General features: G+C 40.3%; 1 protein-coding gene across 1 annotated transcript; it reads right to left on the reverse strand.

The window, feature by feature from the left end:
* Positions 1-3,563: 3,563 nt before the first annotated feature.
* On the reverse strand, positions 3,564-14,469 carry LOC145418056 (chymotrypsin-like elastase family member 2A). Its single transcript, XM_080286589.1, has 5 exons — positions 14,404-14,469; positions 13,002-13,169; positions 7,775-7,916; positions 5,698-5,843; positions 3,564-3,725 (listed from the first exon to the last, which is right to left on the reverse strand). Exons 1-5 carry the CDS (start codon positions 14,467-14,469, stop codon positions 3,564-3,566), a joined length of 684 nt encoding a protein of 227 aa, XP_080142715.1.
* Between the last annotated feature and the right edge of the window lie 11,866 nt (positions 14,470-26,335).

The raw sequence follows: 26,335 nt of genomic DNA on the forward strand, positions 1-26,335 counted from the left end.
CGGCGTTACCAAGAATAAACTAGAGTTAAGTACTCTATTGATTAATAAAGCAAAAATTCACTTGCTAAATCAACGGTAACCACCAGTAAACTTGTGCCTATAAACTTTAATGATAAATTCCTAAATATGAACGAGTGAGCACTATCTCGTGAATAGCTTTAGAGCTAGAAGTTAATATCCTGGAATGAGGTCGCCAATTGTCACAGTGTTTTTAAAATATCACGGTAATTTTGAAATAAATGCTTAAATATTATTTGATAATAATATTCAATAATATTAAAGAGCAGGGACAATGATTGTCTTGCTAAATCGAGCAACGATTCTCTAAGAATGAGAATTTATAAACTTTCTCAACAGTACACAGCAGAGACTAATTACTCACAAATGCTGAATTAGTACTGTTAGCCTCTGGAGAAAGTTACTTCACCCCTGACAATAAATAACTAATACTAATAATAATATCAGGTCCTTGCTGATGCTTAACTCCTGGCACAACGGATTTTAAGTTAATACAACAAGACTGGTCTAAGTACCAGTTATGAATAGTAAAACGTCTATGCAAGCTAGGAGCTATGTGGGAAATAAGCTTAATTATGGAGAAATGAAACAAGAGTTTACATTAAGCTCAATAAAAAGAACTTAAATTTATTGATTACAAAAAATAAATTTAACGTTACATTTCAAATCAAATCAATGAGACCGCACTCACTCACTCACACAAAAGCTAAATACTTACGCCTATGAAAAACACCTTAACTAAACTCTTAAGACTACGAAAATACAAGAAGGAAATACTGATCGATGAATGCTGAGTATCACCCAGGGGTGGGAGCTTGGATTAACTGTACTCGGTGGAGCTTGGGTGCTAGCTGACCTCTCACACTTCTGGAGCACAGGACCTCTCTCCGTCACAACAAACACTCGACTGAGTAAGTCGTGGGAACAAAACGGTCGAGGCAAGCAGGGGCGAACAATAAAGAAACAAAAGTATCGCTCAGTACAGCACTTAGTGACGTGCATTAAATCGGTCACTTTTGAAAACAGTGACGAATGTTTTGAAAAGTATACCCCGAAATGGAGGGAGAAACGGTTAGCTGAGCGATACACAGTGAGTTTTCCACTAATAGTTCGTGGCTTCTCACAAAAGGTAAATGTCGCGAATTTGATTCGTGACAATCAGTCCTATAGTAGCAGTAGTAGCAGTAGTAGTAGCAGTAGTAGTAGTAGTAGCAGTAGTAGTAGTAGTAGTAGTACTAGTAGCAGTAGTAGTAGTAGTAGTAGTAGTAGTAGTAGCAGTAGTAGTTAGCAGCTGCAACTTCAGGCTCAGCTGAATGTGGGCTGCAGACAGAGGATGCCGTCTTCCTTCAAGCTATCTTCCTCCTTTGGGAAAGAAGTGGGGGGGGGAGGTGGAGGTGAGGAAGGTTTGTATGACCGGGCAGTGGGGCAGCTCGGTTATATCAGTTCTACGACACGAAGGCTCCTTTTCTAGCACCGAATCCATTTGCAAATTAAATAATGCACAGGTTGATAGATTAGATGTTGAAAAAGATCTTGGGAAGAATGAGTAACAGTTACTTCAAATTTCTGTTAGTAGTTAAACAAGCTAAGGCAAACTAGATTCTACAAGTTTTATATCAGAAGTGTTGTTAGAAATTTCATAGATACACCAGAACGTTATCTTACTTATGAAGGCCACTCTCCGTCTATGCAGTGCAGTTATGGTCGCCGTACTACAGAATGGGTATTGTTTCCTTAAAGAGTGCTCAGAAAACAAGGGCATATAATAGTTTTTAACACTGGGATCCTTTCTTGTGACGACAGATTACAAATATTAATTTGAACCTGACTAAAAACGTTCAGTTATTGAAGATTAAATTAATGTGTTCAAAGAGGTACAGGTATTTAAATAAAGGAGCCTTCTGTAAAAAAAAATACATTGATGTACTCTCACTACTGGTATCAGAATAGAACATTAGAGGTTGCACTAAGGAAAGAGTAATATACTGACTTGACAAAGGTGTAGTGGTATGTATAACAAGTTGCTGAAAACGAAATAGAGGATCTTGAGCAGCTGAGCCAGAATGATAATTTTCTGTTCGTCCGTTCATCTGTACGTGCGTTCGTTCCCTCTCAACAAGCCGTCATTATGGACCAGTTTTGACGAACGTGGTGTCAAATAAATCCCCCCCAGCTGACACTGTGGCCTCGTCTTAATGGTCTACACTCTACAGTCTTCCACAAGGTCATAGTTGACAAAAATAAGTAAATGAAAAAGAAGAAACTTGAGAAAATTCAAGCTCTTAGATAAAACATTTTTATTTACAGAAGTATACCTGTAAGTATAAAATGGATATCATAGATAAAAGCGTTCAGCTGCAGTAATATACATGTATAGCCTTGTTCACAATTGTATACAACCCACTGGAAACTGACAAACTGCAAATTTAAACAAACAGATAGATAAATGTGTGCATATGTTAGAATGTCAAAGCTTCATTAGACGGTACGGAAAAACGACAGTAAGATGTGCAAGTTAATCCTTTATACTCGTATGCAGGAGTATTAACCTGCACCTTAATAACCCATGTTAAAAGGATCACATAGTCTAACAGGGTAGCTGCAAGACCTAAGACCAGCTCACAATAAAGAATCTGTTGTATATGGCAAGAGTTATAGAGGTCTTTTTCTCCAGGACCCTAGCTTGGCACCCTGTCACTATATCAGTTTTACTCTAACTTAAACTAAAATTGACATCCCTCCACCTTGAATGCTGAGTTTTAACAGTAGATTAACATTAGAATTATGATGCTAGTTAAGAAGCGCTGTGAAAAGGATGTAGAGTTGCAGTATTGTCTTTTTCTGTCCTTGAGCTATTTGAAATAAGTTGCAAAAGGAGGAAAATCTGGGCCGAGTTAGAATGAAAATAGTGTGGTATTACTCAGAGATAGAGTTTTTGGCTCGGAAAAATAGAGCTGCCCTATTAACAAGTGTCTCTTCCCGCTCTTGGTGATCCAACTGATAAAAACTGGTGAAGAGTCAGAATTCTAGTATGATAGAGGTATGCTGTTAGTGTGACAAAGAAATTTAAATATCTAGTGTGAGAGTGAATCGGGCACGGTAATAGCAAGAGTCGATTCCCACTATCAGTTACAATGCTAGTGTGAGAGTCAGCATATAAGTGTGAAATGTAGAGTGCTAGTGTGATACAGAAGTTAGAAATCTAGCACAACAGAACAGTAGTATTTGCAAGTCTGTTTCCCACTCTCTCTGTGATCCAGTCGATAAACATGAATAGCATACTCTAGTTAGAATGCTAGTGTGAGAGAACTGGCATATGGGTGTGAGATTTAGAATGCAAGTGTGACAGAAAAGTTAGAAATGTAGTACAAAAGAACAGAGGTAACGTCAGTGTGATAAAAAGCTAGAATGCTTGTGTGAGAAAGTTAGCATTTAAGTGTGGAATTTAGAATGATTGTGTGTGAGAGTTACCATTTAAGTATGAAATTTAGAATATTAGCCTTATACAGAGAAGGTTAAAAATCTAGCACAACAGGACATCAATATTAACAAGTCCCCTCTCCCACTTTCTCGGTGATCCAGTCAATATACGTGGATACCTTGGTGTAGAAGGAGGGACCCGAACAGCTACTGCCGAAGCTGACGATGCCCACCTGTACCCACCGTCCATCACACAGCTGTCTCACCAAAGGGCCGCCGCTGTCACCCTGTTAGATCATAGGGCTTAGTTCACCTGCCTTAGATTAGTTTACCTGGCTTGGTTCAGTTCACCTGGCTTAGATTAATTTATCTGGCTTGGATTAATTCACCTGGCTTAGATTAGTTCACCTGAGCTAGGTTAGTTCACCTGGCTAATTTTGGTTCACCTGACTTAGATTAGCTCGCCTGGCTTGCATCAGTTCACCTGAGTTACATTAGTTCACATGGCTTAGATCATTTTACCTGACTTAGGTTATGTTCCCTGGCTTATATTAGTTCATCTGGCTGGATTAGCTCACCGTTCATAAATTAGATCACTTGAGTTAGATTAGTTCACCTAAATTAGATTGGCTCATCTCAGTCAGATTCGTTCACCTGGATTAGTTCCCCACCTAAACCCACACTGTCACGCAATTGTACACCCTCAAAACAAAACAAAAAAACATCATTACACAAGTCCAATGGTTATGTAAACGAACGAAACCCACAGACACAGACAGATCTACTACACTGATACCCCAGACTATATAAGACCATTTATTGCACATTTTAAAATATTTTTCGAGCAATAATCTACACTAATATCAATATCTGCGTTACCATCACAGGCAGGAACATATAAGAATTCGTATACGTTTCATAATATTAAGTGCTTTTAGCGGCGCAGTACTTTTAATGATGGGTGTACTACCAAAAGCTCGTCACTTGTTAATCCGTTTGATCATAATGCCTTAGGTTCCTTCTTCCTTGCATATATATATATATATATATATATATATATATATATATATATATATATATATATATATATATAAAGAATCTATACAGGCACGCCAACGATAACTCCCTTGGAGGCGTAGAGGTCCAAGGCTAGGCTGAGGTTCAGTTTACTTAAAGGTAAATGACCAGCCAATTTCCCCTAATGGCATTACGTGATTGAAAAACCTCCAATTACCTCTGCCAGAGTGATCAAGGCCGTCACTAGATTGGGGTGTTCTAACCACTAGACCAGTGGTGTCAAGCTTAATTATTCTTTCCAAGGGGCACACTTCAGTTCTGCTGATTGCCAGAGGGCCAAGTCTACCTAAACTATAATATATAATGGCAAAGCCGCAGCCTATTCAATCGTACGGAGAAGTTCGGTACGCCTTCTAACCCTTGCAATGGCACTGGCTTCCTCTTCAAGTTATTGATACTATGTAAAATAAAAGTTTCGTGACATATTTGTTCACCAGTAAATTATACAAATGGTATTTTTATCAATCAAATTATCAATAAATATTTACTAACAGTGCTGTAATTCTGCTCACTTGATCATATGACAAGTTTTATGGGATTTTCCGTTTGTCAGTTTTCATTTTTTGTTAAGTCATCGCTACCCACTCTCTTCCTCTTTGAGGCCTGAGATGTAAGTTCTGTTTAATGCTGTCCTTTGATATAGGGTTTTATTGAGATTAGAATATCTTTTTCCAACAAGTAAAAGGAAGATACAACCTTCATTAACCCCTCCACTAGCAGAGGCACTCACAAGTTAAATACAGTCGACTAATGATAGCAAAAATTAAGTAAATGCTGTTTTCTGATTTCATATGTATAACTCACTCCTTTACTGCCTCACCAGAAGTGTAGGGGCCTATGACCTGGTTGCATGGTACGGATATCAATGGCAAGAAATACCAGTCTCTCTGAATGGCAGAATGTGAGCAATATACCTCAACCACCCCACGTTTATTTAACCCCTCACAATTGCAAGAATCAAGTAGCATTTCAAGAAAAATTAAGAAGCACTACAAGAATCAAGGCCAAGAATCGAGGAGCACTGCAAGAATTAAGAAACACTACATGAATCAAGGAGCACTACAAGGAGCACTGCAAACAATCAATAAACAGTGCAAAAAAAAATCAAGAACTGTAAGAAAGATCAAGGAGTAAGCCATGACTCAAGGAACACGAGAAGATTCAAGGAGCACTGTGCCTTACCCGACAAGTACTCTTATAGGTGTCAAGGGTACAGATGATGGATTGGGGGTTGGTGGACTCGTAGACGGAGAGAATCAACAAGCACGCATTTTCAGATAGCACGTTGACCGCCAGCTCCTGTAGGGTGTCTATCTGGGGCTCGGAACCTGTGGAGAGAGAGGCATGAGAACACCAGACCTGTGGCGAGGGCGGCATGAGAACACCAGACCTGTGGCGAGGGCGGCATAAGAACACCAAACCTGTGGAGAGAGAGGCATAAGAATACCAAACCTGTAGAGAGAGGCATAAGAAAGCCAGATCTGTGGAGAGAGGCGTAACATCACCACTCGATGCATGTTCAGCTGTGGGCATTAGTTCGGTGACAGTTCTCTGCCGGCTTTGTGTTCTGCCTTTCATATCTCTCATTCCTCTCCAAACAACAGAGTAATTCTTCCTTCTTGTATTCTTTTGTTGAGCGTTCCATACTTCAGGCACCGAAATAGTACGTTAACTCTTTTTTCTGTCACAGCTGTAGAGAAATGTTGGCGAGCTTTTGTTCATGGTTGTGCAGACAGTAAAAAAATTTCATATCAGATTTACATTCCAAGAGAACTTCATCAAACAGAATCTGGTAAGCGCTATTCAGGAATATGCAAGCGTGTTGCGATACCGCATTTACTGCCGGAGTTCCAGGTTACTTGATAAAAAATACAAAGAAAAAAAAAAACACATTCTTCCACACCAATAAGTAGAAAAATAGATAAATCAATAAAACAGAATCTAGTAAGAGGTGGTGATTAGAAATATGGATGTATTTTCAGATAATCCCTCAATTGCCAGAGTTCCACACCGCTTGATAAAAAATGCAGGACATTTATTTATTTCACTTCAAACTTCTGCGCAGTATATAAACAGATAAATAAATCAGTCTAATAAGCGCTAATCAGGAACAAGCATACGTGTTCTGACATCATATTCCGTGTCGAGTTCCACAACACTCGTTAGAAAATATAGACAGCAAAAGAATTTCAATACAAATTTCCATACCAATACTAAAAAAAAGAACACACACACACACACACACACACACACACACACACACATTAGAGGCTATTTGGAACAAGTCAGCATTTTCATATACACAGTTTCTGCCGCTTTGTGCTCGAGCAAAATAAATTCACATCAAGTTCTGTATAACCAACGACTCCACTTGATGAAATATATAGACAGCAAAGAAACTTTACATTAGAATTCCATGTCCATAGAACTTCATAAAACAGAACTAGGAAACGCCATCACACACACACACACACACACACACACACACACACACACACACACACACACACACACACACACAAGGGGAGAGAGAGAGAGAGAGAGAGAGAGAGAGAGAGAGAGAGAGAGAGAGAGATGAAACTAGTAACTACAAATACACACAACCTACAAGATAATTATTTAGCAATGATTTGGTACTTGTAGAGGATAAGTAATTTCAAAGAACAGAATGTGGTGGGCAGCGATCAGGGAGAGATAAGAAGCAGCATTGTCTTTTTCGATGCGGTGTATTAAACCATTTCAAAAGGGAACGGGTGCCATTGGAGGGAGTACATTGTTTGAACTAATACAGCATATCCCCTTTTTCTCGTAAATGTTGTGTCGTGTCAAAAAAAATACCTGCTTTTAGGAGTTAAGCATCAATTCCAATATTTTTCATGTACTTCTCTGCTTATACTCTCTCGCAAACCAGCTTCAGCATCCTTAATTACTAATACTAGTGTCAGAAATTACTCTGCCCCTACTATTCAGTGCTAAATATACTGTAAGCTTCAGTCTACATCTGCTATTACCATACTTCTACTACACACCCAGCTCACTGTTATGCTCACTGCTATACTCAATGTTATACTTCTCACACCCAACACCAGAATCCTTATCCTACTAATGCCAACAAGAAAACCATGCACTCAAAAGCTGGTCACTGTTAAATATAAGCTCCAATATACTTCAACATTCCAATACTCTTCCTCATAACGGGTCCCACTCCCCTTCCTATGCTAAAACTGACCTTAAAACTGCATCGTCCTTTCATACTCACTGTTAAACATCAGTTCCCCCCATCCTGTCACCACGGCCATGGCACAGAAGGGTATGTCTGCTGCAAGGCCCAGACACACGGGCTGCACTGTGGAATCGAATATCAGTTCTTCTTTCAGTTCTATCAGAGCCACGTCGTTGCCCTGGTCAGGTAATGGGGGAATATTTTAACTATTATTATTATCTATATTATTATTAATGTTATTTTTACTTTTATTAATATATTTTCATTATTAATATTATTATTGATATTATTATTAGCCTATTGTTATTGTACTGTCATTACTGTTGTTGTTGTTGCAGTTCTTATTGCTATTTATGTTATTCTTAGACGAAGAAGAATCAGTAGTAGTAGTAGTAGTAATACGAGAGAGAGAGAGAGAGAGAGAGAGAGAGAGAGAGAGAGAGAGAGAGAGAGAGAGAGAGAGAGAGAGAGAGAGAGAGAGAGAGAGAGAGAGAGAGAGAGAGAGAGAGAGAGAGAATTCAACTGAGCTATGTCGGCTGAGAAAAATACTGTTGGAAGAGTCATACTCGTACTCTATCTGTCTATATCTGTCTGTCCCTCTATCTATCTATCTACCTACATACAAATGCCTTAATCATCGAAGCGGTGGCCACAATAGAATAGCCTCCATGCCACCCTGTCTCCCGTCGTCAGGCTGTCCTTTCTTCAACTCCTTCCAGCCTCACTCACATACCTCTCGACCCCATCCCTCCATCTCACGCCCACCTACGAACAACACCTTTTGCCCCACTTGGACCCTCGTCTCACCCAATATATAATGCATCATCGTAGTGAGGGAAAATAAGCCCTATAATCCCATGGCATGTAGAATCTCGCTTGGGGATGTCTTATGCCTTGCGGGGACGGCCCAGTCTGCTGGTGTGGGCGTGGGTTGGCGGTGGGAGTAGGAATTGAGTAAATAACGATGACCCCTTTATTCAGCTTAGGAGGGACTTTTTTGAGCTGGAGGGGTTAGATAATATCATTTACTATTAGGAGGCTATCTAGTATATCTGTCTATTTATCTGCCTGTCTATTTATCTATGTCTATCTATGTCTGTCTGCCTGTCTGCCAATGTGTGTATGAATGTATGTATGTATCTATCTATGTCTGTCTATCTATGTATTATCATACCTTTTATTATACCATCAGAAGCGTTGAGTTCCAGTGTTAGGTTACTTAACTATGATGTGTAAGACGAGGATGGCCAGCCTCGCTCGTCCCTGAGCGGCATTATGTAAGCAATAAACCTCAACTACCCATAGGATTTAAACCATTACAGGCCCCATCCGCTTGGAGCGGCTCAACCCACTAAACCACCAGGCCTCCTCTGATTATGTTTTTTTCTTTTTAATTAATGCAAGAAAGAAGGAACCAAAGGCCAGGAGCCCGCAAACCGTTCCTTCCAGGGAAAAAAAAAAAAACATTCTACGTTGTAAATGGTTTCCTGGATTACGGTAAACCATTTGGCTTATCAGTGTTGTCACCTGATCATAGCGCTACATCAAGTGAGTGGATGGTAGTAGTAGTTGTAGTAGTAGTTGTAGTAGTAGTAGTAGTAGTAGTAGTAGTAGTAGTGGTAGTAGTAGTAGTAGTCGTAGCAGCAGCAGTAGTCGTTGTAGTAGTAGTAGTAATAGTAGTGGTAGTAGTAGTAGTAGTAGTAGTAGTAATAGTAGTAGTAGTAGTAGTAGTAGTAGTAGTAGTAGTAGTAGTAGTAGTAGTAGTGGTAGTGGTAGTAGTAGTAGTAGTTGTGGTTGTGGTTGTTGTTGTTGCTGTAGTCACTTGTTCATCTGCAATGTGATGTAGGTGGACAGCAGGCTGAAGTTCCCCCTCTGCAGTTCACCACTTTTTTAGCTGTAAGAAGTCGGGGAATGCTTGTATAACCAGGCAGAAGAGCTTCTCGGATATATCGGTGTCACCACCTGAAGGCGCCCCTCTCCAACACCAGATATAGGAGTAAAAAATACAATAAGATACAAGCCAAACGTCATCATATTGGTCTCCTGCAAGTTTTGGCCTACAAGGAAGTTGAAAATGCCAACACTGATAATTTCTGTAGTTTTAGCACAAGTCGGGTTTAAAGCAGAAAAATATCGTGGGACAATAGCTTTGATATAATATAGAGTACTTGCAGAACAATGTTATTCATACATTTTGCAGTAAATAAAGAAAGTACAATATCGAAGACCGTCCATCTTTATACCAGGTCTGAGAAAGTGCTTTATTATTTTCCTTATTAACCGTTAACTCGAAGCATAATATTGTTCAGCAAGTACTTGATGATATGCCAAAGCTATTTTTGCACTCTATATATATATATATATATATATATATATATATATATATATATATATATATATAGATAGATAGATAGATAGATAGATAGATAGAGATAGATAGATTTTAAGCGCTATTTATGCTGGTATTACGAAAACTATCACTGCTGATATTTTCAACTTCCTCGTAGCCCCAAACTCGCAGGTGGTCAATTGCAGGGGTTGCAGACTACACCCACCAAAAGTGTATCACTGAAACCTTCGTGGACGATGTATTTCTCCACGAACAGAACGCGGAGTTCGGACAATAGGATCGAACCCACACCCACTCGCACTTCTACAGCCAGTCTGGGAAGAGAAAGGGAAAATGGTAATAATAATAATAATAATAATAATAATAATAATAATAATAACGATAATAATAATAATAACAATGATAATAATAATAATAATAATAATAATAATAATAATAATAATAATAATAATAATGATAATAATAATAAAAATAAAAATAATAACAATAATAATAATAATGGTGATGGTGATGATGATGATGATGATGATGATGATGATGTACTACTACTACTACTGCTACTACTATTTCTGCCACTACTGCCACTATTATTATTCATTCATCCATTCATCATCTAATCCAGTGTTGCCCCATGAGGAGCCTAGGAACCCGGGGCTAGGCAAGTTGGTCCTGACATTGAAGATGAGAGTGACCAGCCTCACTCATCCCTGAGTGGCATTACGTGAGCAATAAACCCCAACCATCCCTTTGATATAAACCTGCACCGTCTCAATCCGACTGGAGCGCCTTAATTACCCATTAAACCGCCAGGCACCATAATTTGGTTATATGATTACCACCCAGCGTAGTAAATGGTTGCCTGGTGTACAGAAAACCATTTGGCTTTTCACTCAGTGTAGAGTTACCTGTAGACAGAAGGAAGAAGAAAGAATGGAGGAAAGAACGACAGAAGAGGAAGGTAGGAAAGAAGGAAGGAAGAGAGGAAGAGGCAGGCATCCGAGAGCAGCATTACATCGAGTGAGTGGATGGTGAGCTCCCCCACCTACCACTATACTATTAATCCTCCTCCTCCTCCTCATCATCATCATCATCATCATCATCATCATCATCACCATCATCCTGACCTTATGAGGATGGGGTGAAGAAGAGTCCAGAAGGAAGGAAAGAAAACACGATAGAGGGAGAAACAGTCAAGACTGAAACAAGCCTTGACAAATTAAAAAAAAAAATAGTAAAGGAGAGGTGAGGTGTGTTGCCTGTCATTACTATCCCCTTTATTTTCGGTGTCACAAGAGGGGAGACGATGATATCCAGTATTGTTAGTATAGTTTGTGGTATTCCATTGTTCTCTTCTTATCTGAATGTCCCCATGATAATAATATAGACTTGGATGTCTTCAGCAGTATACTCTTTTCACCTTAACCTGGCCCAAATTTTCATCTTTTTGCAGCAAATATTTCACTTAGCTCTCTGGCACAAAGAGACAGTACTACGACCCTACTGTACATCCTTTCTATAACACCTCTTTGTGACTAGCATCATATTCAAGTGTTAAGCTATTGTTACAGTTCAGTACTGAAGATGGAGAGATGGTAATTTTAAGCCAGCTAGAGTAAGAAGGGTTCAGTAATTACAATCCCAGGCTCGATTGAACGTGAACATGGCAGACTGCAGGCTGAAACTGCCCTCCCTCTGCAGTCCATCATCATATTTTCGGGGGATAGGGAGGGTTTTAAGGGACTTTTGTATAACTGGGCAGCGGATCCGACAAGTTATATCAGTGTCACCGCGAGAAGGCATTCCTCTACAGTATATATATAACATTCTGATAAAAGTAGGTATTCTGATGTGCTTTTGAGTTATCTGGCATTTTTCAGTAGCTTTCGTCTGTAACGTTAGATTGTCAGCACTGCCAATGGGGTAATGTTTTTGGCTCTGTTTATTTCTGTCTGTTAGCAGCATTATGGAAAAGTAAAGGATAAAATACCACCAAATTTGGATTAATAACTGAGGACTATCAGAGACGAAATGACTAAAATGTGGGAGTAAAATCGATGGCCAAAGCTAACTAACTAACTGGCTAAATAGATAAAGAATCTTGGAGAGGATGTGTGTGTTGTCTTGGCCTTTTTTTTACTGAGTGTACTGACTCGACTAAAATTTCGCCGACAATATTCTGCCAGCATTGTATCCTGCCTTTAGTACTTCTCATTCCTCTCCCGTTAACAGTATCCTTCTTTCTCATACTTTTTATTTCTGTGCGTCTCATAATACTGTCATATAAACTTATAAGGAATTTTGTGTAACACCTTCTTTCACAACAGCCGGAAGGGATGTGGCAGCGAAATTCTGACAGCGATAATAACAGTGCAAGACAAGAAGACAAAACTTCACCTGTTCCACTGAGTCTGCTTCACACTTACGGCATGTCAGTCACTTTCCTCCCTCTCCTCTTTCCAGTGGCCAGAAACAAATAACCAATCCTCTGTCAGCTTAAGAATATTAGCAACTCAAAGTGAGAAGTAGAAGAGACGGAATATTAGGGGAACTTCTATCCATGGTTACGAATTTTTCTGTCCACAGTGCATCACGTTTACCGACACAGAAGAAGACACGAAGGAGGAGTAGGAGGAGGAGGAGGAGGAGGAGGAGGAGGAGGAGGAGGAGGAGAAGAAAAAGAAGAAGAAGAAGTAGTAGTAGTAGTAGTAGTAGTAGTAGTAGAAGTAGTAGTAGTAGAGGAAGTAGTAGTAGTAGCAGAAGTAGTAGTAGTAGTAGTAGTAGTAGTCGTGGTTGTAGCCGTAATAGCAGTTGCAACCCCAGGCTCATCTGAACGTGAACCCGGTGGACTGCAGCCTGTCCGACGAACATCCATCTCCCCTCTCTTCACCTTCCCCACCAACACGCCTCACATACACACCCAGATTCCGTAGAGAGACAGTGGGCCGCCGTCAGCACCCACTTCGGCTTAATAATCGACCCTCCACAGCCTAAGGTAAGGTTGTTAGAGAGTAGGACTTCGACGCGAGCTTGATAAGGATACTCGTTGGCTGATGCACTTGTACCGTTGACTATCCTGGGGCCCTGGGGGAGATAGATGGATGGATAAATGGATGGGTGGATAGATGGATGGATGGACTGATGGGTGGATGGATAGATACTTGGACGAGTGGATGGGTTAACTGATGGATGGAAGGATAGATAAGTTGATGGATAGATAGATAGATGGATAAATAAATATGTGGATGGATGGATAGATAGATTGAGAGGCAGGTAGATAGGTAGGTAGACAGACAGAGGCATAAATATATAGATAGATAGATAAATAGATAGACAGATAGTTAGGTTGGCGGATACATAGATAGGTAGGCAGGTAGACAGGTAGGAAGGCAGATAGACAGGTTGGTAGGTAGGTAGGTAGGTAGGAAGATAGATAGACAGATATATTGAGAGCTAGAGTGATCGGTAGTTAGGTTGGTAGGTAGGTAGACAGATAAATAAATAGGTAGTTATAGGTACGTAGATAGACAGATAGATAGATGGATTGACAAATAGATAGACAGATACATGTGTGGAGAAGGAGAGAGAGAAGAATATGGGACAGAATGAGAAAGATGAAAGAAAAGAAAGGAGAACTGTTGAAAAGAAATAAGAATACACATAAGCATAGACAGACAAACTAGGACAATGGAGAAGAATTGATAAAGCATCTTAATACTTTTTTTTGTAATAATCAAGTCTCCAAAATAATAATTAGAATTCGTTGTGTTGATAGACAGATAGATAGATAGACAGATAGATAGACCGTCATTTGTTTGGCAGCTTGATGGGTACATGTATAAGGTATTAACAAGGAATCTTATGCACAACTTAAGCTGAATGAAATCTGTAAATATGATGTCAAAGAGCTATTTATTCACGCTGGTTTGGCTGTGACATAATTGGTATCCACATCACCGAAGACCAAGGCACAATCAAGCAGTCTTATGGCCAGCTGAATCCCTTGAATCTACATCCAGACGATTTTATTCAGCTTTGAAGCATGCTTTGTAGTGAAGTAGGTAGTGATGACAAAACTAACCCCTTCAAATCGAAAAGTCTGCTGAGTAAAATCGACTCAAGAAGGCAAGGCAAGATTTAAAATGTCATCTTCAGAGTGGTTTATCAGTTCGATACAAGGCAGTTTATCATTCACTATGGTTTGGTTGTGAAATACATACTACCTGTATGAAGAAAGATAAAAATATGTAAAATTAAGACCATGTACTCCTCCCCATATTGAAATCTCCTTATCTGTAAATGTGGCAAAGTCACCCACGTTCCATGAATATATCTTGTATTGGCTGCTAGAAATTCCAATGTAGTCATGTTCTGTTAGTATCATATTCCGAGATCGTGGGCGACGGTGCCATACTTACAGGTTAGAGAGACATCAAGGTGAGAAGGAAATACCTGGTCGCAGTTATGCAAGCCATCGTGGGCATCACTTTCGCTCAGGGTAGATTACAGAGTACTGTATGTTACCAGATGGGTTAATGTTCATGGTGGTTTGGCTGTAAAGTGCACGCTAGCTCAGTGATTGAAGATAAACTAATGACCAAACAATCTTAAACAAAAGCTAAGATGGAATGTTAACACTATACCTGAGCTCTGAAATCCGGTACACTGACGGGGGCCCAACCGCAGTCAGCTGTTGGGGGCATAAAATCAGGTTAACTTCCTCCGTCCAGTTGTGTATTTTCAGATGCGGGAGTATCTCCAAGAGCAACCTTGTCCGTCAGTCACTCACTAAAGATTTTCGAATACCTGGTGCTGCACTCGCACAGACTTCAGCGAAATCCCATATTAAGTCGCTGTGCTTCTTAACTGCATAGAACTATTTGTTTGTATCTATTTTAGTTTGTTCATGCTTCCAGAAGACGATTTTTACTCAGCTTCGACGGATCTTTAATAGTGAAGGTGTTAATTGAGACTATAGCTATGTTATTCTTGTTACAACCTATCAATTTTAATGAACTTGGGAAGGATCTCTAGTACTAAGGAGTTTAGTTACAGACATAAATTATATATATACCTGTATATAAATAAATTTCTAACCTCACCTAACTAAACCTAACCTAACCTAACCTATCCAACCTACCCTAATCTAACCTTACCTAACCTAAACTAACTTAACCTAGCCTAGCCTAACCTAGCCTAACCTAACATAACGGAACATAAACTAACTTAATCTAGCCTAGCCTAAGTCTACAACAAAAAGTGTTCATATCTCACCACAGAAGGGTCTGCCAGCTAAGCATGAATTAACAGTGGCGGTGGGAATCGTGGTGGTGGTGGTCGTTGTGGTGGTGGTCGTTGTGGAGGTGGTAGCTGTGGCAGTAGTGGTAGTTGGTGACTCTGAAAAGTTAAGGTTATTATTAGTTAGATTAGGTTATATAAGTATAGGTTAGCTAAGATTTTCTATAAGGTTAGGTTAGGTTAGGCAGGTTTAAGTTAGGTTAGGTAGAGATAAATGATGATCGTGGTAGAGTCCTGGACTGCTGATCGTAAGGATGCGAGTTCGATCCCAGGCTAGGCAGGAAACGTTTGGCTGGAGTAATAAACGTTTGGCTGGAGTAAGAAACGTTTGGCTGGAGTAAGAAACGTTTGGCTGGAGTAAGAAACGTTTGGCTGGAGTAAGAAACGTCTGGCTGGAGTAAGAAACGTTTGGCTGGAGTAAGAAACGTTTGGCTCGAGTACGAAACGTTTCTGGATTCGGATTACGTTCAAAGTCCTAATTATTAATCCAAGAGACTCACCGATATACCATCAAAAAGCGAAAAAGAAGAGTGAACAAACGCGAATATTATCACAGCGCATCATAAATGAGACAGTATGGGCATGTGTTCAGTATAGACGGTGAGTATTAAATCCGGAGTAGTGACACGCGAGGTAGTAAGAAGCCAACTGATGCTCGTAGGAGGATTTGGAGGACTCAGGGAAAGGAGCATCTAGTCTATGCTGGGAATCAGATACGTATAGGATAGGTATGGGATGCGTAGGTATCATAAAACACACACACACACACACACACACACACACACACACACACACACAAACAAACTCTCTCTCTCTCTCTCTCTCTCTCTCACACACACACACACACACACACATCAAGCTGCTATCACACACTGCATACTCTCTGCTACACAGTCAAGATAAGATACAGATAATAAGCATAAGATCAAGATAGCGGTGTGAATATGGTTGCTGCATTTTGGTTCGTTGCATCATCACACACTATAAACTAGCACCTGTGTGTGTGTGTGTGTGTGTGTGTGTGTGTGTGTGTGTGTGTGTGTGTGTGTGTGTGAATCACCTATAGGTTTGTGGTTCATGAATATGCTGATGTGTACAAGGAAACATTAAAGCATTTTATTAACAGTGTTTTTGTGTATTGACATCACCTGGGAAAAACAAATGTCAGTATTCTGTGTATAACAATAATAACGGTAGTAATGAAATGATAATAATTATAATAATGGTAATGATAACTAATACTCTACTACTACAATACTAGCACTAATACTAATACTATTACTAATGATAAAAAGAAATAATAATAAAAATAATACAGTAATAATAATAATAATAATAATAATAATAATAATAATGTCTCTCTCCAGCAAAATTACCCAGACATCCTAATAATTTACCTTTGAAAAGCCTATGTAGTATCTTCAATAAATAACCATAAAGAATAAACACAAAAAGCGAACTATCTGAGACACGTATTTAATCAGATAAAAATTGGGTTAAAACACTGGCTATGTTCTGTCAGTCGTGAATACTTTTTAGGCAAAACTTTATTCTTTTCATTTTCACTTGGTCTACACCTGCATCTATCGAAGTTTAGCAACTAATTACCACCAGAATACAATGCTGGCCACGATGAAATGCAATGGAAGGGATGCAGAGCAGTAGAATGGACTCACTCTTCTGTTGTGCTACTTAAAATGAGCTGCTAAGTTGAGATGAAGGAACTAAAGTAAGTTAACTCACACACACACACACACACACACACACACACACACACACACACACACACTTCCCCTTACCAAAAGGACTTGCTTCTCTTAGACGATTTCGTTCAACTGATGTGAGACTTTTCGACCTACAGGGATTAAATATAGCCTTCACTGATCCCCTCGAGCTGGAAAATTGTAGTAGTTGTAGTTGTTACAACCCCAAGTTCATCTGAAACGTGAACCAAGTGGACTGCAGGCTGAAGATGTCCTCCTGCAGTCCACCGCCCTTCTTTTGAGGAGAGTGAAGTAGGGCCACCTAGTTACCTCTGTGCCTCCACAAGAAGGCGTCCCTCACAGCATCAGTCGGAAAGAAAAATGGAGACAGCGAAAATGAAGTAAAGAACACGTTATCTAAAAGGAGTCGTGCAGTCCTTAGGCATAACATAATTTTCATACAAATCTCCGCGCTATAGTAGGATTGTTTTCATCTGATGGAACTAGGTAACTCCCTCTACTTGAATACCATATCGTGGTTACTTGTCGAGCCTTAGTTTTTTGGTAGAGTCTCCTTGATTACTAGTTTAACTGACTCCCTATCTGACATCACCTAGCCATGAACCGAGCCGAAAGGGGTTAGGGATCTGTGTCAGGATAACTACACTATAACACCATGGTCTGTATTCTCTTCGGTTAAAGAAACTCCGTAACACCTTTTCCTATGCGATTTGTTTTGTTTATTACACTTTACGGTCCTCTACTGTGTTATTTAAATCATTCTAATATCACCATACTGCGCATAAATAACGTACAAAAAGAAATTAATCAGCCATACCCTGATCTAAATCGGTAAGAAAAAGGTGTTAGGGAGCTTCCTTAACCAACGAGAATACGAGGCCAGTCACTCAATGTCAGACTGATAAACCTTGCGTATATTCAATAAGGATTGGTGGGTGTTAGTAGTGCCTAGGTGGTGACATGTGAAGGCTGATGAGCCCACAATTCTCTGTTGGTTTATATTACGTGAACGACAGACCCTCGGGAAAGGACATTCATTTCTATATTGGAATGCAAAACACACACACACACACACACACACACACACACACACACACACACACACACACACACACACACACAAATAAACAAAGCCGAAATGCAAAAGCGATGGTAAACAATGCAACACGAAACACATACATACAAGCATGCAATAAAATTAATCAGAAAAAGCCAAAAAACACCCCACACATAAATACACTAGAAAAACTTGTCAAAAAAAAACACCACACTGATACATTACCAAAGAAAAAACATATAAAAAATATAGTTAGCAAAGCAACAACACAAACAAACTTCAAAATATCAATAAAACACATGCTTATAACCAAGAACGGAATATCAAAAAAAAAAAAAAAAAAAAAACACTAATTCGACAATGATAACTGTACTTAGTATATCAAACTGCATTCAGACACATCTCAAAATCACATTGTAAAACAAACACACACACACACACACACACACACACACACACACACACACACACGCACACACGCACACATACACACACGATAACACGACCTTAGCTCATCTTGTGAATTACAAATCAATAAATACAGATATGTGGTAGGTAGGGTAACCCATCATCCACTCGCTCGATGTAGCACTGCCTTCAGGGACTCTACAGTGAATGACAAGCAAAATAAATTTCCTCTAATCCAGAAAACCATTTACTACTCTGGGTGGTAACCATAAAATCAAATGACGCCTCGTGGTTTGGTGGGTTAAGGCGCCTTAGTTTGATGAAGGCTATAAGGGCTGGATGTTATGAATAGTGAGGTTCGCCCCTTTTGTCTTAAACGTAGGGAATGACTAGACTAGCCCCGGACCCCTACACTCCTGATGGGCTAAAAAAAAGACTAGACGATAGATGCGTGGTTGACAATGAACTCAATATTATAACACACAAACACCACAGAGAAGTATTGGAACAGCTTTCAGAGCAGACATACACAAACACCTGCACGCTCTCTCTCTCTCTCTCTCTCTCTCTCACGCGCGCGCACACACACACACACACACACACACACACATTTCCAAATTCAGTCTTTTAAACCCTTTCAATACGTAGGAATCTTCTGTATTATCTTCCTCCCACTGTCAGACGAGTTTCTTCAGAACATGGAAGACGTCTTGTAATGAAGGGGCTAAAAATAATATCCATTAATCTCTGCAGGAAAATGGTGTTCTTTCTTCTTATTTTTGGGCACATTGATGTTACTTTTCTTGAGCACATTGATGTTACTTTTATTGGGTAAATATATTCCTTTTCTTCTACTTGTGCAAATAAATGTTTTTCTTTTGAGTAAAATAATGTTCCTTTTCTAATCCTTCAGCAAACTGGTATTCCTTTCCTTAAACTTAAGCAAGTTGATGTTCTTTTTTCATTCTTACTTTCTCTCCTTGTTCATCTTACAGTACCAAATGGTATACTCATTTTACCCTAACTTGGCCTAAAATTACCTCCTCTCCATCTCGAATGGTGCACTGTAGAGATAGATTAGCCTTAGAATGTAATGCCAGTCACGAAGAAGTGTTGTGGAAAGGATGCAGGGTTGTAGTTTTGTCTTTTTCTGCCTCCGTGCAACATCGAAAGAGCCACAGAAGGACGAAATTCTGAGCCAAGTTAAAATAAAAGGAGTATTGTTACGAAAAGGGATCGATCTTATGGTTGTATGAAAAGCAGGGAACTTTTCTGATGGTGTTTACTCTGGCACAACAACAGACAGACTGAAAACATGGGCGTAAACATATACAACACTATATGAGGTGGAAATTGTGTGCGTGTGTGTGTGTGTGTGTGTGTGTGTGTGTGTGTGTGTGTGTGTGTGTGTGTGTGTAAGAGAGAGAGAGAGAGAGAGAGAGAGAGAGAGAGAGAGAGAGAGAGAGAGAGAGAGAGAGAGAGATGGTGGAGAAACTGAGTGTGCAGGTGAATGATGACGGAGGCTTGGGTGGTAGGGGCACGAATAAGGGAAAGAGAAATATTAGTAAAGGAATGGATGGGAGGGAAAGGAATGGGAGAGGGGATGTTGGGTGAGAAGATGAATGTTGGAGTACTGGGTGTGAGGGGAGGGGAATGAGACTGGAAATGTTAGTGGAGGTGAGAGGAAGAGGTAGGTGTGTAGGTGGAATGTTGGTGGGAGTCAGTGGGAGGAGGGGATGGGGAGGGTGTGATGATGGGGGAGGGTAAGGAATTGGGAGGGAGAATACGTGGGGATGGGGTGAAAGGGTAGTGTTAATGAGAGGGATGGGAATGTGAGGTGTAAGGGGGAATGTTGGTAGGGGGTTACTTACGAGTATGAGAGGAATGGTAGGGTTGGGAGTGAAGGGGGCTGGTGTTGGTGAGGTAGGAACTGGGAAGGAGTGGATGTTGGTGGGGCGGTGGGGAAGTGGGTGGGGTAGTGGTAAAGGTAGGGGGAATGAGGAGAGTGGGCAGGGTTGGACGGGGATGGGTGTGGAGGCAGGAACAGTAAAAAGAAAAAAGGAAAAAAAAGAGAAAAAGAGTCAGACGCCAAAAAGAGAAGTAGTGGAATCAGTCTAATAACTTACATAGAGGGGAAGGGATGACAGAGAAAGGGAAAGAGGCTGGAAGGGGGACGAGAGAGGCGAAGAGGGGAGGGGGAGGAGAGGGGCAAGGAGGGGAGCAGAATGGGTAGGGGTGGGGAGAGGAGACGAGAGGCCAGACATGACAAACAGATGTACGAGTGGAATGGGGGAAAAAAAAAGAAAACAGGTGTGTACACGTGGGGGGAGGGGAAGGTTGAAGGTTATAGCTGTGTGTGTGTGTGTGTGTGTGTGTGTGTGTGTGTGCAACCAGTGAATAACCCTCATTCCTCCCAGCTTGATGAAACAGCCACGATCCTCTCCACCATCCACAAATTCTGCAGCGACAAGTTATTTAATAGTTCAGCTCACCACCCCCGAATCCTCTCTCTCTCTCTGTCTCTCTCTCTCTCTGATGTTTGTGAAGATCAGTTGTTCCATGGCGTTTTGAAGCTGAGCCAGAAGCTATTGAAGTCTTGCTAAATGAATCAACAATATTCAATGCCCTGAGCTCTTTCCCTCTTTGTTTGGTCCATTGTGCCATCTCGAAATCGCGTCAGAAACTAATAACTGAAATTAACACTCATAATCAGATGGGCCACAACATCGTATATATGATTCGTTTATTCAAGCTGTAGGTGTGCCAAAATCTGACTGTGAGGTCTTTCAAAATTAATCGACAATATCAAATCAAGTTTTAAAATCTTATCTTAACCGAATTGATCGTTTTTCTCGAAATCTTGTCCGAACCTACTGAGATCTTGCAAAGGTAATCTGCTTTGATCAAATGGGTTCGAATCTCACTTTAACAGCTTGAAACACCAGAATATTATCCCCGTCAACGCGAGGACGATATTACTGAACTGAAGAGAGATTTTAGAGGCGGAGGAGAACTGAAGTCCCTTATTAACCCTTTCATTACTAGTAGGGGATGGTATAGAACTCTCCTTAACTAAATAAAATCGTTTGAAGACAGGAAATAAGGAGGGAAAGACGTCAGCTGAGTCACAACAATAAAGAACGGTATGTCAAAGCCCAGTAAGGTCTCTCTGAACTAATAAGCAATTCCAGTGGGTTTAAATCCTTCTTAACCATCTCTTTGTCAGAACAACTCTAGTACGTTATTCCTGCTAACGTCAGATGCTTTCATTCAACTAAAAGTGAGTCATTGAGGCGTGAGTGTTTAACTGAATCAACCCTCTATGTTCGGGTCAACTCTAGTATTCGTTTCCTATCTATCTCTCTATTGCCAGACACCTTAATCCCGTAAGGGGTGGCCACAAACAAGTCGTCTCCATGTCGCCCTGTCCCCCACCATTTCGCTGTCCTGCTCCCACCTCACACCCTCCTCTCTCATATACCTCTCCACTCCATCACTCTTATCTCATCCTTGGCCCCCCCTTCCCTCTCCCCCCATCCACCTCACTCACATACACTCTCCTCGTCAGTCTCTCACGTTCCATCCTCGCCACATGGCCAAACTCCCTCAGTGTGTTTCTCCTAAAGCTTCCTATCACATCCACATTCACACCATAACGCTCCTTAACATCCTCTTTTGTCAGTCTGTCTCACCATGTGAGTCCACATGCACCTCTCAGATAACTCATATGCACTGCTCCATATATATATATATATATATATATATATATATATATATATATATATATATATATATATATATATATATATATATATATATATATATATATATATATATATATATATATATATATATATATATCAGTTATCAACAAATTAAATATGAGAAGTGACCACAGAATGGTGGGTTGCACAGCCAGATACAGTTTCAGAAGTGAAAGAAAGAAGGTGATAAAAATAAAAAGATATGCCCAATAAAAGTAAGTGAAAACAAAGCATCCTTTCAGTTAAAAATAACGAACATTTTTCAGGTTCTAAGTTGATTTGTGTATGACACTGATGAGTTGAATGAGGCTAACAAAAGTGCTAAGGGAATCAACAGAGGTAGTAAGGGAAGCTACTACAGCCAAAGCCAAGAAGTGTTCAGAAAAGACACTCGAGCTCATGAAGAGAGGAGATGAAAGTAAAAACAAAGAAAGATGAAACAGATCGAGCGGAGTTAAATAAGCTTTTCAATAAGAGACAGAGAAGGAAAGGAAAGAGAAACATGGATCAGATACAGGAAACCATCAGAAAAGGTAAAAAGTCTGAAACAGGTCCGAAGTAAATGTCACTAAGATGGCAACAAATCGTATAACTGAAAGACAAAATCGATGAAGTATTACATGCAGAATTAGGATGGTGAAGAGAGTGTATGAATTTTAAAAAGAAATGTATGCATCAAAGACAGTAGTACCAATAGTTCTTCTTTTTTTTCCCTTTTTAGCTGGCACAAGTGAGATACCAGGGGTAACACCAGACGAAGTAAATATATCCCTAAAAATTATGAAAAGAGGGTAGGCCCCAAGAGATGAAGGAATAGTAGAGATTTACTGTCGGATGCAGGAGTGGAAGCACAAAACGGACTCGCCCACCTATTTACTCAGTGTATAATGACGAAGAAAATTTCCAAAACACGGTGTAATGCAATAGTTATTTTGCTTTACGCGAAAGGGGACTCGAAAGATGTTAGTAAGTATCGACCCATTAGCTTATTACCAGTTACACCTTCCTCACTGAAGTCCTTACGATCAGAATAACAACAAATTTGGATGAAAACCAACCTCGCGAGCAAGCAGGATTCCGAAGCGTGTATTCGACTACTGACCACCTATACACAATAAGTCAGCTAAATGAGAAAATTGGAGAATGTATAAACCACTGTGCTTAGGTTTTGTTGATTACGAAAAGGCTTTCGACTCAGTGGAGCACATAGCAATTATCAATTCACTGCGGAAACAAAGAAGTATATGAGAACCTTGTAAAACTGTTCGAACACATATATTAAGAGGGAAATGCTGCAGTTAAATTACCGTACATACAGACTCGGAAAAAAAAAATAACATTGAGAAGGGCGCGCGTCAGGGAGATACAGTTTCATCAAAATTATTTATAGATTGACTAGAGAGTATTTTCTGAAAGCTAGACTGGGAGTAAACAGATGGAGAAAACCTAAACCATATAAGATTTACAGACGACATTGCTCTAATCTCAGAAACAGCAGAGACATTGCAAGAAATGTTAAATGATCTAAATAGAGAAAGTCTCAAAGCAGGGATAAAGTTGAACCGGAGTAAAACTAATATTTAATGGAGGTGAAGGTAGGATGTGCTGTATGGTCGCAGTATATAATTTATGGACCTGTGACTGTGAGAGTAAAGCCAAATCTCTCTCTCCCTCTCTCTCTCTCTCTCTCTCTCTCTCTCTCCCTCTCTCTCTCTCTCTCTCTCTCTCTCCCTCTCTCTCTCTCTCTCTCTCTCTCTCTCTCTCTCTCTGGGGTGGGGGGAAGGGGAAGAGGGGTGAGAGTAATGTAGAGGAGGTTGGGAATATGGGAAAGGAACGTAGGGTGATGGAGAGGGAGGAAAAGGAGTGATGGGAAAACAGAGGGAAGTTGGAGTGAGGGGAAAAGAGGAGGAAGTTAGAGATGAGAGGAAAAGAAGATTAAGTTGGGGATGAGAGGAAAAGAGGAGGAAGTTTGCAGTGAGGGGCATAAAGAAAGTAGTTAGAGGTGAGGGGTAAAGAGAAGGAAGTGAAGTTAGGGATGAGGGGTGAAAGGAGGAAGTAACGGTGAGGGGAAATGAAGAGGAAGCTATGGATGAGGGGTAAAGAGGTTGAAGTTAGGGGAGAGGGGAAGAGAGGGAGAGTAAGGGATGATGGTGAGAAGGTTAGGGGTGAGACGGGGCGAAAGGGTGGGGGGAGGGGTAAACAGAAGGAAGTTGGGTGTGAGAAGTGAGGGAGAGAGGGATAAGCAATAAACAAAAAGAGTGAGCAGGTTAAAAGAAAGGGATGAAGGAAAAAAGATTAGGAAGAGAAGGGAAAGAAGGGATGAAGGAGACAGGATAGGAAGGGTGAAGGAAGGAGGACGAAGGGTGAAGAGATAAGGGTGGTGAGTAGAGGGGTAGAAGAGAGGGGAGGAGGGGAATGAGTAATGGTGGTGGGGGTAGGGGGAAGGGGGAATACGAGACTTGCATAACAAAGAGCATAAGTTGGGGTGGGGGGAGCACAGGTGGCAGTGGGAGGGGAGGGGGGGTTAGAACAGGTGGGAGCGAGCATGAGAAAAAACAATGTGGCTCTTTTCCCTTTGGTTATGGAGTCTCCCTAACACCTCTGCCTTAGCGAGTTATTTTGGATATGACTGGTTAATATCCTTTTGTACGTCATTTGTGCAGAGTATGGCGATATATGATATATTTCAACAACAAAGAGGAGAGGACAGTAAGGCGTAATATATAAATCGCTTAAGAAAAGATGTTAGAGAGTTTCCTTAATCGATAAACTTACGGGCCAAGTGCCGTAGTTCTAGTGGCTTTGGAAATTTCATAACACCTCTCCCTTAGGAATTTATTCTGCACATTACACCTTAATATCCTCTTTTATGTTATTGGTCCAAACTGTCTAATACTAAAACGATATTAATAGCAGAGAAGACAGTTTTAAAGTGTAATATGCTAAAATAAATCGCCCAGGAAGAGATGCAACGAAGCCTTCCATACCACTTACAATACGGGCATTAACTGGGTGAAGCAGGATGTGCTGTATGGTCGCAGCATATAATTCATGGACCACTGCTGTTGCAGGGAGTAAAACCTTCTCTCTCTCTCTCTCTCTCTCTCTGTATGTGTGTGTGTGTGTGTGTGTGTGTGTGTGTGTGTGTGTGTGTGTGTGTGTGTGTGTGTGTGTGTGCCGTACACTACACTCCCTCAGTAATCATTTACATGCTTCAAACTCTAATGAACACGATATCTGACCGGTATTGATAGGGATTGGTAGCCTGAGAACAACAGCAGTTGGGAGTGCAGAGACAAGTCCACAAAGAATCTGCAACATTAGAGTTAGGACAATGTGACACTGTGTATACCTCAATGTCCCAATTCCCTCCTGGACCACAAGGAAAACTGTTCCACCACTGATGTCCCAAAACACAGATATGTTTTCTTTTTTACTATTACTTAGTACAAGACAGTTACATTACCTAAGCAACACCAGTGGAAACAAGTCACTCAGTACATGGAGATTTAACTCACTTATATGTAATTACAAGCACATTAAGTGTAACATAATGACTCACTCGAGTATTGAATGTTCACTTGAATTCTTACTTACTACAAGAATATTTACCCTTAATTATCTCCACGACCTTGGGCTAGCATTAATTATTGTTGGATACTTAGCATAAGTGGCGCTTTTAACTGACACTTAGGGCATGTGAATATCCCTTGTCTTGTATACTCACAAATATCCCCTTGTTCTCACCAGCCTCTACTCACTAACTTCGTTTTATCGTCCATGGTCATGTGGCTGTCTTCCTTCACAGAATTACTGTGCTCCTGAGACACACACCGTCTGTCCAGTCTCCCAGCCACCTAATAATGTTCTGTGTTTGGTCACTCATTTGACTGGACTTCTATCCAATTCCTGGAGCAATGTCTCGCCCCTTAATCGAGCTGTCTTGTCCCGTACTTAGATCACTTATACTTTAAATACATGATACATTTATGGGTACAT

Source organism: Coenobita brevimanus, chromosome 112 (assembly GCF_032717465.1).
Source record: "Coenobita brevimanus isolate Jiangsu-jjx chromosome 112, ASM3271746v2, whole genome shotgun sequence".
In the NCBI taxonomy this organism is placed as follows: Eukaryota; Metazoa; Arthropoda; class Malacostraca; order Decapoda; family Coenobitidae; genus Coenobita; species Coenobita brevimanus.

What these genes read in the sequence shown, in the direction of transcription:
- LOC145418056 (XM_080286589.1), bottom strand. Translation starts at nt 14,469, where the DNA reads ATGATACTAACAGAACATGACTACATTGGAATTTCTAGCAGCCAATAC. An exon ending in ACAAGATATATTCATGGAAC is followed by an intron (nt 13,170 to 14,403) that starts GTGGGTGACTTT and finishes TATCTCCCCCAG; the next exon opens with GGCCCCAGGATAGTCAACGG. An exon ending in CCTATAAGAGTACTTGTCGG is followed by an intron (nt 3,726 to 5,697) that starts GTAAGGCACAGT and finishes ATGATCTAACAG; the next exon opens with GGTGACAGCGGCGGCCCTTT.